The sequence below is a fragment of the Geospiza fortis genome, unplaced genomic scaffold (assembly GCF_000277835.1).
Source record: "Geospiza fortis unplaced genomic scaffold, GeoFor_1.0 scaffold148, whole genome shotgun sequence".
NCBI classification, from domain to species: Eukaryota; Metazoa; Chordata; class Aves; order Passeriformes; family Thraupidae; genus Geospiza; species Geospiza fortis.
This window is the reverse complement of record NW_005054655.1, coordinates 198,967-213,126: the sequence shown is the minus strand read 5'-3', so window position 1 is coordinate 213,126 and position 14,160 is coordinate 198,967. Positions and strand designations below refer to the sequence as shown.

Sequence of the window (14,160 nt, the reverse complement as noted above, 5' to 3'; positions counted from 1 at the left end):
TCCTCAGGCAGCTCTGCCAAGGAAGAAGGAATTTGTTGCTCTTTGCTGAAGACATCGACCCCTGAACTCTCCTGCTGTTCAGGAGGAAGAGCACGATGGAAGAGCAGGGTTTAGGTTTTAGGATTTCCCTTGGTGCTTTAGGGAAGCTGAGCAAATTCCTCAGGACCCCAACCTCCAGCACATTTCCTTCTCTCACAGACCACCAGCCTCACTAGGAACAGGAAATTCAAAAAGCAATTACAGATAATTACATATGTGAGATGTGATTAATAAGGCATCCTCAGCCCTAAGCAGGCAAGTCTGGACAGCTGATCCCCTTCCTTTGCATCCTGCACCTCTTGGGGAGCCCAGAGCTGCTCCAGATGAGCCAAAGCAGCTCCAAATACACCAAAAACGACAAATGCAACCCTGTGCAACAAGAGAGGGGCAAGGCAGGAGATGGGCAGGGAAGATCTGGGGGTGCACCAGACAAAGAGGCCTCTGACCAGGAATGATGATATTAAAGGTATTTCTGATTTAATGATTCCTGTGTGGGGCCAGCAGTCGGACTCTGCATTTTTCATTTTTCATTTTTCATTCTTCATTCTTCATTTTTCATTCTTCATGGATCATTCCTGATTCCAGCTCAGGGCATTCCATGATTCCCAGCAAGTGGCCAGGGGCTCAGGGTGGGGCAGGCATTTGGTTTTCAGGCCCAGAATAAAGCAGCAAAGCGCAGGAGCCAGGGGAGGGCTCAGGAATGGCCAGGGCAGGGCAGGAATCCTGGGGAGGAGCCCCTCTGTTTACAGTAGGTGCTGCTGAAAGGTGTCCCGAAGAAAGACAGCAATTAACAGGCCAGCGAAAAAAATGGCTTCTTTCCACAAAGAGCCTTTTAAGTCTGTTTTTCGGGCCACTTTAAGGGTTAATGTTTAGCTGTTTATCCGGACTTGTCGGATGTCAGCTCTTTCTTTTGACTCCTAATGGCTTATAGCCATCAGGAGGTGAAGACTCCTCAAAAGAGCTGGTGTCAGGAATGTTTTTTTATGCCCACCAGCACCCACACACCTGCAGCAGCCTGTGCTTGCAGGGGGATAGTTTACATACTTGAACCTGTCTCCCAGGGCCAGGGGTGTAAACATGAAACCAGATCCTGTCTGACAGCCCTGGGCGCTGCAGAGGGTCCCTGCTCCCACAGCCAGCCCCTGGCCACAAAGAACAGCTCGGGTCAGGCCCTGCTGCCCAGCTCTGCTGCTCCACCGAGGCGTTTTAGGGCTCTGGAGAATGTTCAGCGCCTTTGAGCGGGGAAACAAAGGAGCACTGCCAGGAGCAGCCATCAAAAACCAGCTGGGTCACAAATCAAAGGCTGCGGGACAGGCAGGGGAGGCAGAACAAAGGCACAGCCCCCACAGCCAGCAGGGCTCTGCTCACTGCTGACCTTCCCTGGCCCTCAGGTGTCACCGAGACCAATGATCACCCAAACAGGCGGAGCAGGTGGAAATTGAACCACCCTGAAGCGGCCCAGGGGCTCCTCAACAGTGGTGGTGGAGCCCCTGAAGGCCAGAGCCTTTCTCTTCTCCTTCTCCTTTTCTCCTTCTCTCCTCCTTCTCCTTCTCCTTCCCCTTTTCTCCTTCTCCTTCTCCTTTTCTCCTTCTCCTTCTCCTTCTCCTTCTCCTTCTCCTCCTCCTCCTTCTCCTTCTCCTTCTCCTTCTCCTTCTCCTTCTCCTTCTCCTTCTCCTTCCCCTTGGAAATGCCCCTGGATCCCTGGCAGTGCCCAAGGCCAGGCTGGACAGGGTTTGGAGCAGCCTGGGACAGTGGGAGGTGTCCCTGCCATGGCAAGGGGTGGAACAAGATGAATTTTAAGGTGGGTCCAACCCAAACCATTCCAGGATTTTAGAGAAGCATTTGCTCCCAGAAGAAGTGACCAAGGTCTCCCAGCTCCAGAGCGGGGAAATGCTTTGATTTTGAAATTTTGAGAAAGAAGTGGGGATGGGAAGCCCCATAGAAATGGGAGATGTCATGGTCCAGAAATGTTCTTTGCTTGGCCAAACTGGCTCCTTCTCTCCTGGTCAAGAGGAGTTTCAGTTGTGCCAGGACACAAATCCAAAGGGCACTGCAGGGAAGAGCTTCCAGATGAGTTTGGGAAATGGGGGTGGCCCTGGGACAAGGCCAGTGCTGCCTCTGTGGCATCGCCGGCATGGATCTGCAGCTGGAATCCCACCAGGTGGAGCAGGCAGAAGGGAATTACGGGCACACAGCATCTGCTCTGTCCCAGAGAACCTGAGGGAGCATCATCTCACGGTGGGAATGAGGAGTTGCCCTGCAAAAAGGACAACCTGGGGGTTCTCCTGGCTGGAATGTCCCAGCAATGGAATGGTTGGGCTGTGTGGTCTCTGCAGAAGCACCAGGCCCTGACCCAAAGCCCTCCCTGGATGGAGCAGGAAGGGGCTGGAGGCTGCTGGATCAGCAGCTCAGGACAAAGCCCCACTGCAGCCACTTCTGGCTTTGGTATGTCACTGCTTGGGCCTGCCTTCGTTCCCTCTCTGACACGATGAAAAGCCAGTTCTTCATTCTCAGTCACTCTAGTTCTTTGCTTATTCTGAATTCCGTGTTTTCCTTGCTCTTGTCAAAAAATCTTCCCGCATATTGAGCAAAGAGTACTTTTAATAATGTTCTGAAGACTCTGCCTACGGAGGAGCAGAAAACATGCTGTGGTGCTTCTTCTGTGCAGGCAGATGAGGAGCTGCTTTACTTAGAAAGCCAAAAGGGAAACTCCTTGCTTCTTTACCTTGACTTTTGCTGTTTAGTCTTCTAGACCTGACATTTGACACTGCAAAGCACAGTAGCACAAATGGTACTGTAAAGTACAAGGGCAGGACAGGACTGAGCCTGGCATCCCTTCCCATGCTCTTAGGGAATCCCTTCACCCAGGAATGCTCTGGGAGGTCTGGAGCACCTGAACCTACCTCTGTCCTCACCTTGAATGCACCTGAGCTCCCCAAAAAGCTCAGCTGTCACACTGACCTGCAGTTTCTCCCATGGAGGGTGGCCTGACCTTGCAAGCTCTAAAGCAAACCCAGCTCCAGGTCCCCTTTGAGGGTGGAGATGATGCCAGAGAGAGAAACTCCAGGTGGGAGCAGGAGCTGGGGCAGATCCCTGCAGCCAGGTGCGGTTCCATCAGAACTGGGGGGTGACAGATGTGCCCTTCACCTGAGCAGATCTTTGCCCTCCAATGCTCACCTGAGGCCTGTCCTGGAGCAGGGACACCTGACTCCCCTCAGTGGGGGATTCTGGTCCTCTGGTGTCAAAACTCAGCTGAGATAAATCCCACCAGCCTTGAGAGATCCCAGGAAAAACCATCACAGCACAACTTCTGAACACTGATGGATGGACAGATGACTCTTCAACTAATTACAGTTCAAAAGTGCTGTGTTTATTACAGTGCTGGACACAAGCTGAATCATTTCTAAAGGCATGTGCACCCTTTGAGAGTCTAAACTTTGTCTCCTAATTTGTTGCATATGCATTAATTTTTGTAATAGGTTTATGCATATTTATTTCTTACTAGTCTTTGTGCAGAGAGCTCTCTGGCTGTCTGTCCATCTCCTGCACCTTTGGTTTAGTTCTTGTTTCAAGGTTTAAGGAGCCTTTCTCATCTTCTTCTAGCTTGGAAGTTCACATTCTTTCACCTTGTTTGAGGCAGGTTTGTGAGCTGCAGGCTTTTGTGAGCACAAGTTTTTTGTGAACACAGCAAATTAACGAAACAATTCAAAGCAGCACACTTCACTTAAATCTGAAATAGATTTCTAACCCAGTTCCTAACCGCGTATCTCAGCACCTGCCGTGGGCCAGACAGAATCCACAGGAAGCAGGAACACCAGGATGGCACAGCCACTGTCCATCCACCGGGGCAAACTCTTCCCACCCAAAGGGAGCCTTCATCTGTTGGCAGCTTCCCTGGCAGCAGGACCCTCCAGGATCAGCTGGAAAACCCAAACTGCCCCCGGGAGGATGGGGACAATCCACCAGCCATGGCCAGTGCTCCAGGCTGTGCTCAGATCCTGGAAGTCCAGATGGAGTTTAGGACTTGCTTAGGGCATTAAAGATGGGCTGGGAGCTTCCACTGGAGTTCTGTGCAACCCCTGGGGCCTGCTGTCCCCAAATGTCACCTCCTCTCCTGCCACCTCACCCTGCCAGGGGCAGCACCATACTCTGGGAGGGTCTCTCATGCTCCAGCCTCTGACAGGAACGAGTCCATCCTCACTGAGGAACTCCAGAAACCTCATCAAGCACCACCACCCTTCATTTGAAGGCTGGGAAGGGGCTCAACACATTCCCAAATACCTCAGATCTTCCCTCAAGGCCTACTTGAACCATGCCAGTGTTCAGCCACCCACTGTCATGTAAATTCTGGGGTTCTGCTCAATTCAATCATTTCATGGGCATTCAAGAAGGCCCCTGGATCACCTCTTCATTCGAGGTTCACATGGAGAACAAAGTTACTCTTGTCTTTGTCAACAAGGGAAAGGCAAGGACATAAACCAGAAGATAAGGCAGGAGATAAGGGAGGAGAGAAACCAGAAGATAAACCAGAAGATAAGGGAGAGAAGATAAACCAGAAGATAAGACAGAAGATAACCCAGAAGATAAGGCAGGATATAAACTAGAAGATAAACCAAAAGATAAGGCAGAATATAAACCAGAAGATAAACCAGAAGATGAGGCAGGAGATAAGCCAGAAGATAAACCAGAAGATAAGCTGGGTCAGCACTCAGGAGAGGAACCTCAGATGAACCTCTTGGTGCTCCTGGAGCAGGAGGAAACCATCTCTGAGGCACAGCTTGAATCCTCTGCAGTCTTTGGGAGTCACTTCCCACTGAGCTCCCAGCCTCCTGCCAGCCCTCCAGGACCTCGTGGCACTTCTTTGCTGAGAGGAGCTCCTTCCAAGCCCAGCCTCCATCCCAAGGGCTCCCAGACTCCCAGGAAACCGTTCCCCAGCCCCAGAAGCAAAGCAGAACTTCTCACTTCTCAAACATTTTTCCCCATGGCAGCTGGCAAATCCCTTCCCTGGCTTCTCATCCAACTTGGACAAAATTACTGCAGAGAATCCCTCCTGCTCCCCTCCCCCCCGTGCAAAGCAATCCCAAGGGAGGGATGGTTCCATGGGGACCCCCTGCTGGATTGCATCTGATTTCCCTCCTAAGTATGGAATGGGGAAGCGTCTCGAGGGCTATGGCTGTGACCTCCATACAGCTCTTTTGTCAAGTGCCATTTCATTAAAAAATCAGCCTTTTAACTGTGGACACATTTCAACCTCACCAAATCTGCTAATTATTGACAGTTGGTGAAGAGGAGATTTCACTTGTTCCTCCTGTTAAACTGCATCTAATTAGTAATTACTGGTTCACTGTCATCTTTACTGCAATAATCCCACTGCACATTGGCTCATTAACCTTTTGCTTTTCTAAAGCAGCCTGCCAACAAGATGAAGGCTAAAACAGATTGGAAAACAATAGCTCAGCCTTGGATTTTAGGCTGTTTATTCCCCTTGTCCTGGAGATCCAAAAGGAAGATTATTTTTAAGGAAAGGCTGAAATCAGCCTCGTTCTGGAAGACACCTCGGTTTGCGTTGAGCATCGCCCCAAAAACACCCTTTAAACTTCCCCCAGGTGAGGGGCTCAGGTGGGTGAAGGCTGCTCTGCCATTCTCCAGCTCCATTTCTCCCTTTCTCACCTGGCCCTGTCCACCTCTGAGCCCCGGATCCCCGCGGGCAGGGGGTGACAGGAGCTCCTGGTGGATCTCATGGAGGAACGCTCTGCAGGAGCAGGGCCCACGGGGCAGGGAAGCAACCCCGTGGTTCTTTCTTCTGCTGCTACACTGAATTTCATTTGCACAAGCCCCATTTTCGGTTTGGAGCTGTCACAGCTGTTTCCATTGGCAGTGCATAGCTGAGTAGGAGTTGTCAGTGGGGATGCTGCGGGATTGGGAGAGGGAAGAGATTCCCCGGGGGGCATGGGAGGCAGTTGGAGGTTGTGGGCTAAATGCATTAACTACATGTTTCTCCTAAACTTAACAGCAGCGAATTACTCAATGCATACTGATGGCTTTAGGTACCACAGTTAACACTATCCTGGCACGACAGGAACGTTTCTCAGCAGCTCCAGCGTGAGTATTCCCATGGATCCATGGTTTCATGGCTGGTACATGGAAGGGTTTATTTTTGTAATGTTCTCTTTAGAGCCGTAATAGCCAGAAACAAGCTGTGATTGTGGAGCACCACCGCAGAAATCCAAGTGGAATTTCATCCCTACCAAACCCAGGGCTTGGCTGGGCTGGGTATGGACCCAAAAAAGGCTCAGGGTGCATTAAGCTTGCCAGCACGTGGAGGCTGCTCACCTCCAGAGCTCCCTTTCCCTGTTTTCAGCCACGGCTGAGCCTGATTTCACTGGAATTGTTGTAACACAGCAGTAACTCTGGAGCAGCTACAGCTGATGGGACAAGGTGGCTGCACTTACCCAGCAAATTCATGAAACCTATTGCAAGGCTTCAGTTCTGCTGGAAAACCAATTGTGAGCTTGAGCCCCATTAGGAGAGAGGATCAAAGGTGGCCACGCAAACTCCTGGCCCAAAACAAGCCCTCCATGACACATCAGCCTCTGCGCTTGCTCCCTGACTTCCAAAAAGTTCTGAGTGTGTGAGCAAGGGCAGAACTTGGCTCACTCACAGTTCCTGCTGCTCCCACCACAGCCCCGTTTTCGGGACAGAGCACATCTCTGACACCTTGTTACTGATCTGGTACAACAATGTCCTGTCCTGCTGTGCCCATCAGCCAGGCCATGGGAAAAGCAAAGACATTCCCACAGTGATCAGTGCTTAAACGCCTCTGAATCCCTCATCTGACAGGACAGAATCATGGAATCATTCAGGTTGGAAAAAACTCCAAGCTGATTGAGCCCAACCACTGAAGTTCAGAGTGTGGTGATGAGTGTCCCAAAATTCACAGGTTTTGAGAAACACTCCCTGCAAGGAGACTTGGATTTCTCATCCAAAAATGGATCCAGAGGGGTTGGTCCAGGTAAAACACCCACTTTGCTCCATTGAGCATCTCCACAGGAACCTCCAAAGAGATTCTGGAGAAGGGGGGAATGTCCTTTGTAAACACTCACACATTTATAGAAAATGCAAACATAATGGGAAAATAGGCTGGGAGAGCTGGGAATGTTTCCCTGGAGAAGGGAAAACTCCAGGGAATCCTCAGAGTGCCTGCAGGGGCTGCAGGAGAGCTGGAGAGGGACTGGGGACAAGGCCTGCAGGGACAGGAGCCAGGGAATGGCTCCCACTGGGAAAGGGGAGATTGGGCTGGCATCTTGGCAAGGAATTCCTGGCTGGGCTGGAATTCCCAGATTTGCTGGGGCTGCCCCTGGATCCCTGGCAGTGCCCAGGCCAGGCTGGACATTGGGAGCACCTGGAACGGTGGGAGGTGTCCCTGCCGTGGCAGGGGTGGCACTGGGTGGGATTTGGGGTCCCTCCTGATCCAGACCATCCCAGGATTCTGTGACTGATCACCCCTGGCTGCCCCCGGAGCCCCTGAGCCCGTGGTGTGAGCAGATGTGGGATGCAGCTGTGCAGGGCTCCCATCCCCTGGAGCAGAGCTGGGTGGCAGCAGGATGGCAGAGCCCAGGCAGGCTCTGGAGGGCTCCTTTTCCCTGGCAGGGTGTGTGGGCAGCACACATCATGCTGTCTGATCCCTCAGCAGGGCTGATTCATGTTTGCTGTGCTCAGAACATCTCAGCTGCCTGCACTGAGGTCACTCCCCACAACGCTGTCACTGGTGCCTGCAATCCCAGTGTCCCCTGAGCCAAACCACTCCTGAAATTTCCCTCTGGGTTAGAATTCATTCAGCTCCTCAAATCAATGAGATTTTCCCTGCTGGAGTATCAGGTACTGCACAGGAGAAGTTATGTGAAGTATGTGTTGTTTTTAGGAAAAAATTTTCACCGAAAGAATAATAAAATACTGGAATGCTCTTCCCAGGGAGGTGGTGGAATCACCATCCCTGGCTGTGTTTAAAAAAGCTTGGACATGGCACTTGGTGCTTTAGTTGAGCTGTTAGGGCACAGGTTGGACTCAATGATCATAGAGGTCTCTTCCAGCCTCATTATTCTGTGATTCTGTCACCCAGAAAGCCACAATTCCAGTGGGAAGTGTCCCTGGTCATGGCAGGAAACCATGAGAGGGTCTTTGAGGTCCTTCCAAGCCAAACCACTTTAGAATTCCAGGATTTTGGAGGAACAGTGGCAATGTCTCCTTTGAGATAAATCAGGTGGGTGGTACCTGCTGTGGCCTTGCTGCCCTGATTATCCTGAAAGATTTTGCCTGGAAATAGGGAGGAAATTGGAAATTTCCAGGAAAATTGCACCAGGGAAGGCTTAAACTGGATGTGAGGAAGGAATTCTTCCTGGAAAGGGTGGTCAGGCACCCCCAGGGCAGGTCCCCATCTCTGCAGGGATTTCACAGCCCTGTGGCACCTGGGGACAGGGGCAGTGGTGGCCCTGGCAGAGCTGGGGGAACAGTTGGACTCACCGACCTCAGAGGGCTTTTCCAGCCTTAAAAGCGCTCAGATTCCCTGGGAAAGGAGCAGGAGGGGTGCTGTGTGCCCCAGCCTCCTTCCCACGGGCAGCCTGGCCATGCTCCAGCTGCACCTTGAGCAGGTGGGAGACCTGGCAGCGCTGCTCAGCCGTGCCAAGCCCAGCCTGGGAGCAGAAGTGGGGATCAGCGCAGAGCTGGGGGCCTGGAGCTGAGGCTGAGCTCCTGCCAAAAGCACTGCCAGGCTCTGGGGGTGCGCAGAGCCCAGGAGAGGCAGGGAAATCACATTGCTCCTGCAACTGGGGCTTGTGCAGCTTCTGACTGCAATGCTGTGTCTGCTCCTGATGGAAGGGCTCCAAAAACGATGTTGACTAATTAGAAAAAGTTTAAGGAAGAGCCATATGAATCATTAAAGCTTCAGCAAACACGTCTTTTAGCAAGAGGCTCCAAGACTGAGATAAATTCAGGTTCTTAGAGAGAAGGGACAGTTTTCTCTCAGCCTAGAGACAGCAAGAAGGACAACAGAGAATTCCCAATGTGTTTGTCAGTCAGCACACAAGTGTACAGCAAGATTCCCTGGCTGGAAGTCATGGATAAACCCATCCAGACTGAAAAAAACATGAATTCACGTGCAGACAGTGATACCAACTCCTGATCCAGCCGACAGGAAAAGAACCTTGTGAGAAAGACCCTGTTTTTCTCCCTTAGGAATAGAGACCTTCTCTGGAAATGCACAGATTTACAGCCAGGAAAAGCTCCAATCACCAAAATTAAAGACTTAAAATAAACCCGCCCGAGCAATTTGTTCAGCTAAATTGATCTGAGCGATTGCATTGGTCATTCCCTGTTTCCTTGGCTGGTTTTCCTTTGCTTACCCCCAGGCTGGGCCTTCCCAGGAGATGAAAAAGCAAAAAGCCCTCAGAGAAGCTCTGGGGAAGAACATCCCCCTCAGATATGTGGTCAGGGCTCTCGGCCTCGTGGACAGAGCTTGGATTCAATATTTTAACTCCAAGGAAAGGCCAGTGTGAGGGAGAGGGGCCTTCCCCTACCTGGTGAAGCTGTGCTGCTCAGGAGAGGAATAGTCACAGAATTTTACACCGAATTCTACACAGAATTGCCAGAATGACCAGGTTGGAAGAGACCTTCAAGACCATTGAGTCCAACCCAGCCTCACCCCCACAACTGAACCCTGGCCCCCAGTGCCACATCCAGGCTTTGTTAAACACCCCCAGGGATGGGGACTGCACCACTCCCCGGGCAGAACATTCCAGAACTTTCTCACCTTTCTGTAAAAACCTTTTCCCTGCTGTCCAACCTGTATTTCCCTTGGCACAGCTCGAGGCTGTGTGCTCTGGTTGTGTCAGTTCCTGCAGACAGAGCCCAGCCCAGGTGAGCACAGGCACCTTTCAGGAGCTGTGCAGTGATGGGGGCAGCCCTGGGTCTCCTTTTCTGCAGGCTGAGCTCCCCCAGCTCCCTCAGGGGTTCCTCACAGGGTTTGTGTGCCCAGCCCCTCTCCAGCCCCCTCTGGATGTGCTCACACATCTCAAAATCCTTCCCCAGCTGAGGGGCCAGAGCTGGGCACAGCACTCAAGGTGTGACCCCAGCAGTGCCCAGTGCAGGGGCAGAAACCAAGTCCCCTAGGAAAGGAGGGGCCCACAGCAGTGGGGCACCCCCCAGGAAGGCAAAGAGGCCGTGGTTTGTCACCCCCTGAGAGCCCCAGACCCCACTGACCTCGGACATCTGCGGGAAGAGGCTGATGGCCAGGGGCAGCGCCAGCCCAAAGGCAGCCAGGCACACGAGGCTCTGCACCGGGAGCAGCATCCGGGGCCGGCACCTCAGGAGCCACGTCCTGCAAGGGAAAGGCTCAGTTAGAGCACTGCAGGGACAGGGGACAGCCAGAGCCACATCCTGCAAGGGAAAGGCTCAGTTAGAGCATCCCAGGGACAGCCAGAGCCAGGTCCTGCAAGGGAAAGGCTCAGTTAGAGCACTGCAGGGACAGCCAGAGCCAGGTCCTGCAAGGTTAGAGCACTGCAGGGACAGGGCAGAGCCAGAGCCTGAGGCAGAGATGTGGGACTGCAGGCAGCTCCTCAAAATGGGTTTATTGTAGAGAAGTTACAGCAGCCTTGGGTCATGGGTGACAGAGCCATGCCTAAAGCTGCCGGCTCCAGCTCTAGGAAAGCCTGAAGACCCTTTAGTTTTGGGTACACTGCATTTTATATTTTCCTTTGCTGAGCATCTTCACACATAACAACCAATCAACAGCTTTACCATTATCTATCATAATACCTACAGCCTATCATAACCACTATAATTATCATGTTATGGTCATTACTATCCCACCACATGAGTTAGTGTGCTACACTTACCACGTTATGGTCATTACCATCCAACCACATGAGTTAGTGTGTTACAGTTTTAAGCTTAAAGTTGTTTTTCAGTTTCGTTGCAGTGGAAAGGGAAGCCTGAACCATTTAGTTCTGGTTACATTGCATTATATATTTTTTATTTTTTTTTTTGCTGAGCATCTTCATACATAACAACCAATGAATACCTTTACTATTACCTACAGCCTATCATAACTATCATTACCATGTTATGGCCATTACTATCCAACCACATGAGTTAGTGTGTTACACTTACCATGGTGTGGTCATTACCATCCAACCACATGAGTCAGTGTGTTACACTTACCATGGTGTGGTCATTACCATCCAACCACATGAGTCAGTGTGTTACACTTACCATGGTGTGGTCATTACCATCCAACCACATGAGTCAGTGTGTTACACTTACCATGGTGTGGTCATTACCATCCAACCACATGAGTCAGTGTGTTACACTTACCATGGTGTGGTCATTACCATCCAACCACATGAGTCAGTGTGTTACACTTACCATGTTATGATCATTACTATCCCACCACATGAGTTAGTGTGTTACGATGTCATGGTCAGTACTATTCAACCACATGAGTTAGTGTGTTACACTTACCACGTCATGGTCATTACTATCCAACCACATGAGTTAGTGTGTTACACTTACCACGTTATGATCATTACTATCCAACCACATGAGTTAGTGTGTTACAATCACCATACAAGTTATTATCATAATCATCATACATGAGTTAGTATGTTACAATTATGGTCAATACGACCCAACCACATGAGTTAGTAAGGTACAATTTAAGCTTAAAGTTGTTTTTCAGTTTTCTTGCATTAGATCTTTTTCCCACTTGCCACATCAGTGTTTGTTTGCCTCTGGTACCTTTCTGCTTTTCCTTAGACCTATTTCCACTTGGAAAAAGCATCTTTTTGTTTGTCGTCAACAAATCCTATGTTATAGTCATAAAACCTCCTTCCAGCTTGACTTAACCTTTGTTTTCTTAATTGTCCAGTAAATGTCCTGGCTCAGCAATTGTCAATTTACACATCTATTGCTCTTCTATATCAAAACTTGCTTCCACCTCTGTTCTGCTCTCAGGCTCTACATCCAGAGAGCTTTCTGCCAAGCACACACATCCGTGAAAATTTCTTGTCACACTTCCATCCTTCCCAAAGGGGAGCGCAGGACATCCCTGCATGGGCTCAGCTGCTCACCTGGACCTGCTGTGCCCCTCTCCTCACTGGTGTCAGCCTTCTCAGAGAACCATGGAATGGGTCGGCTTGGAAAGAGCCTTAAAGCTGATCCAACTCCTCCTGCTGTGGCAGGGACACCTCCCCTGGGCCAGGGCCCTCCCAGCCCTGTCCAACCCCTGCCACAATGGGTGAGGTGAGCAGGTGAGCCCAGCACAGGTGACACCTGCACAGGTGACCCTGCCACAGGTGACACCTGCACAGGTGAGCCCAGCACAGCTGAGCCCAGCACAGCCAAGCCCAGCACAGGTGACACCTGCAACAGGCTGGAGCTGATGCCCCAGGTCCTTGAGAGGCACTGGGAGCTCTGGGAGCTTTGGGAGCTTTGGAAAAGGCCCTGGGAAAGGCACAAAGAGCTTCATTAATGGGGTGATAAAGGCACAGCATTGACAATCCCTTAATTTGTTAAAATCCAACACCTGCAGAGGGCCGGAAGGATGTTTGGACATTTGCTGTTCCTGGGGGATGTTTATGAGTTCAAGATTTGTTAACAGCAAACTCCTGAAGGTACCTGCAAGGTCAGGTTCTGGTAATGACCCAAAAGTGCCCCTTCTGATGGAATTAACACCAGAAAACTGGGACAACATTTGGCGGGTAGGAGCTGGTATATTAAATATATTCCAGGATAAATATTAACTAAAATATTATAAGTAATAATAAATGTTATTTATAAATAATATATAAAATCCAAAATTTAAACAACTATAAATATTGTAAACATTCTATTAAATATTCTAAATATTATATTAACTATTATAAATACTGTATTAAATATTATAAATAATAATATTTAATCAATTTTATAAATAATGATTAAATAAAAAATATAGATAATAACTGCCTCAGGCAGTTTGCCAGTGTTAAAGGGGAAAATATCATTTGTGAGGGATTTATTCCAGAGCCATTTACAAAAAGGATCCCTATCATTCAATTGAAAAAAATGGGAATATAAACCAACACCAGGACAGGGGGTTCTGCTGGAATGTTCAGTGTGTTTGAGCAATGTGGGGAGGGAGTGGATTTGCTGCTGGGTTACTCAGGACACAGGGAGCAGCTGGAGCTGGGCCAGGGCAGGTTTGGGTTGGATTTTAGGGAAAGGTGGATTTTGCCCGGGCTCCCCAGGGAATGGGCATGGCTCAAAGGCTGCCAGAGCTCCAGGAGCCTTTGGACAGCACTCCAGGGATGCCCAGGGTGGGATTTTGGGGTCTGGGCAGGGCCAGGGCTGGATGGATGATCCCTGTGGGTCCAGCTCAGGATATTCCGTGACTCCATGATCTCCTTCCCCCTGGGGTGGCCACAGGAGCTCTCCTTGGCCAGGGAAGGTACAAGAGATGACACCAAGCCCTGCTCATCCATCCCTGAGGTGACATCCCTGGGATTAAACCAGTCCCAACCCAAAGTGCTCCATTCCCAGGTGTCACCAGCCCTGCCTTGGCACGGGGCTGCAGCCAGGTTGGACCCAGGTCGCCTCAGCCCTCGCTGCACCTGCAGCGCTGGCTCTGAGCACTCCTGGGGGATGTGGTGAGGAGGAATTCATGCCCTGCTCCTGCCTGAGCCTCCCCAGCCTGCTGAGAGCTGCCTTCATGCGCAGGAGCCAGGGGAGAGCAAGCACCAGGGTTTAACTCCTCCAGTAGCTCAGCTCCTCACTAATAAGCTCTCGAGACAGAGTTGATCCTATCAATTTGTGCTGTGAAAATCAAACTTCTGTTCTCCAATCTTGAGCTGCTCTGTGCTGCACAGAGCATGGCTGCAGCTCAGAGACTCACAGAGGAGCCTGCAAGGCTTCAACCAAGCAGGACAGCAGGGCACCTGTCCCAGCAGGAAAGATCACCTGTCCAAGGAGGAAAAGTCACCTGAGCCAGCAGGGAAGGTGACCTATCCCAGCAGGGAAGGCGACCTATCCCAGCAGGACAGCAGCTGACCTGTCCAAGGAGAACAGGTCACCTGTCCCAGCAGGAGAGCA

The 14,160-nt window shown here is 50.7% G+C and overlaps 1 protein-coding gene across 1 annotated transcript in view; it reads right to left on the bottom strand.

Moving 5' to 3' along the window:
• Nucleotides 1-14,160, bottom strand: part of SFXN5 (sideroflexin 5) — a 101,605-nt gene that overhangs the window by 9,956 nt on the left and 77,489 nt on the right. Inside the window, exon 13 of the mRNA XM_031064918.1 lies at nt 10,294-10,411. Coding sequence (XP_030920778.1) covers nt 10,294-10,411 — 118 coding nt within the window. The remainder of the gene's footprint in view (nt 1-10,293; nt 10,412-14,160) is intronic.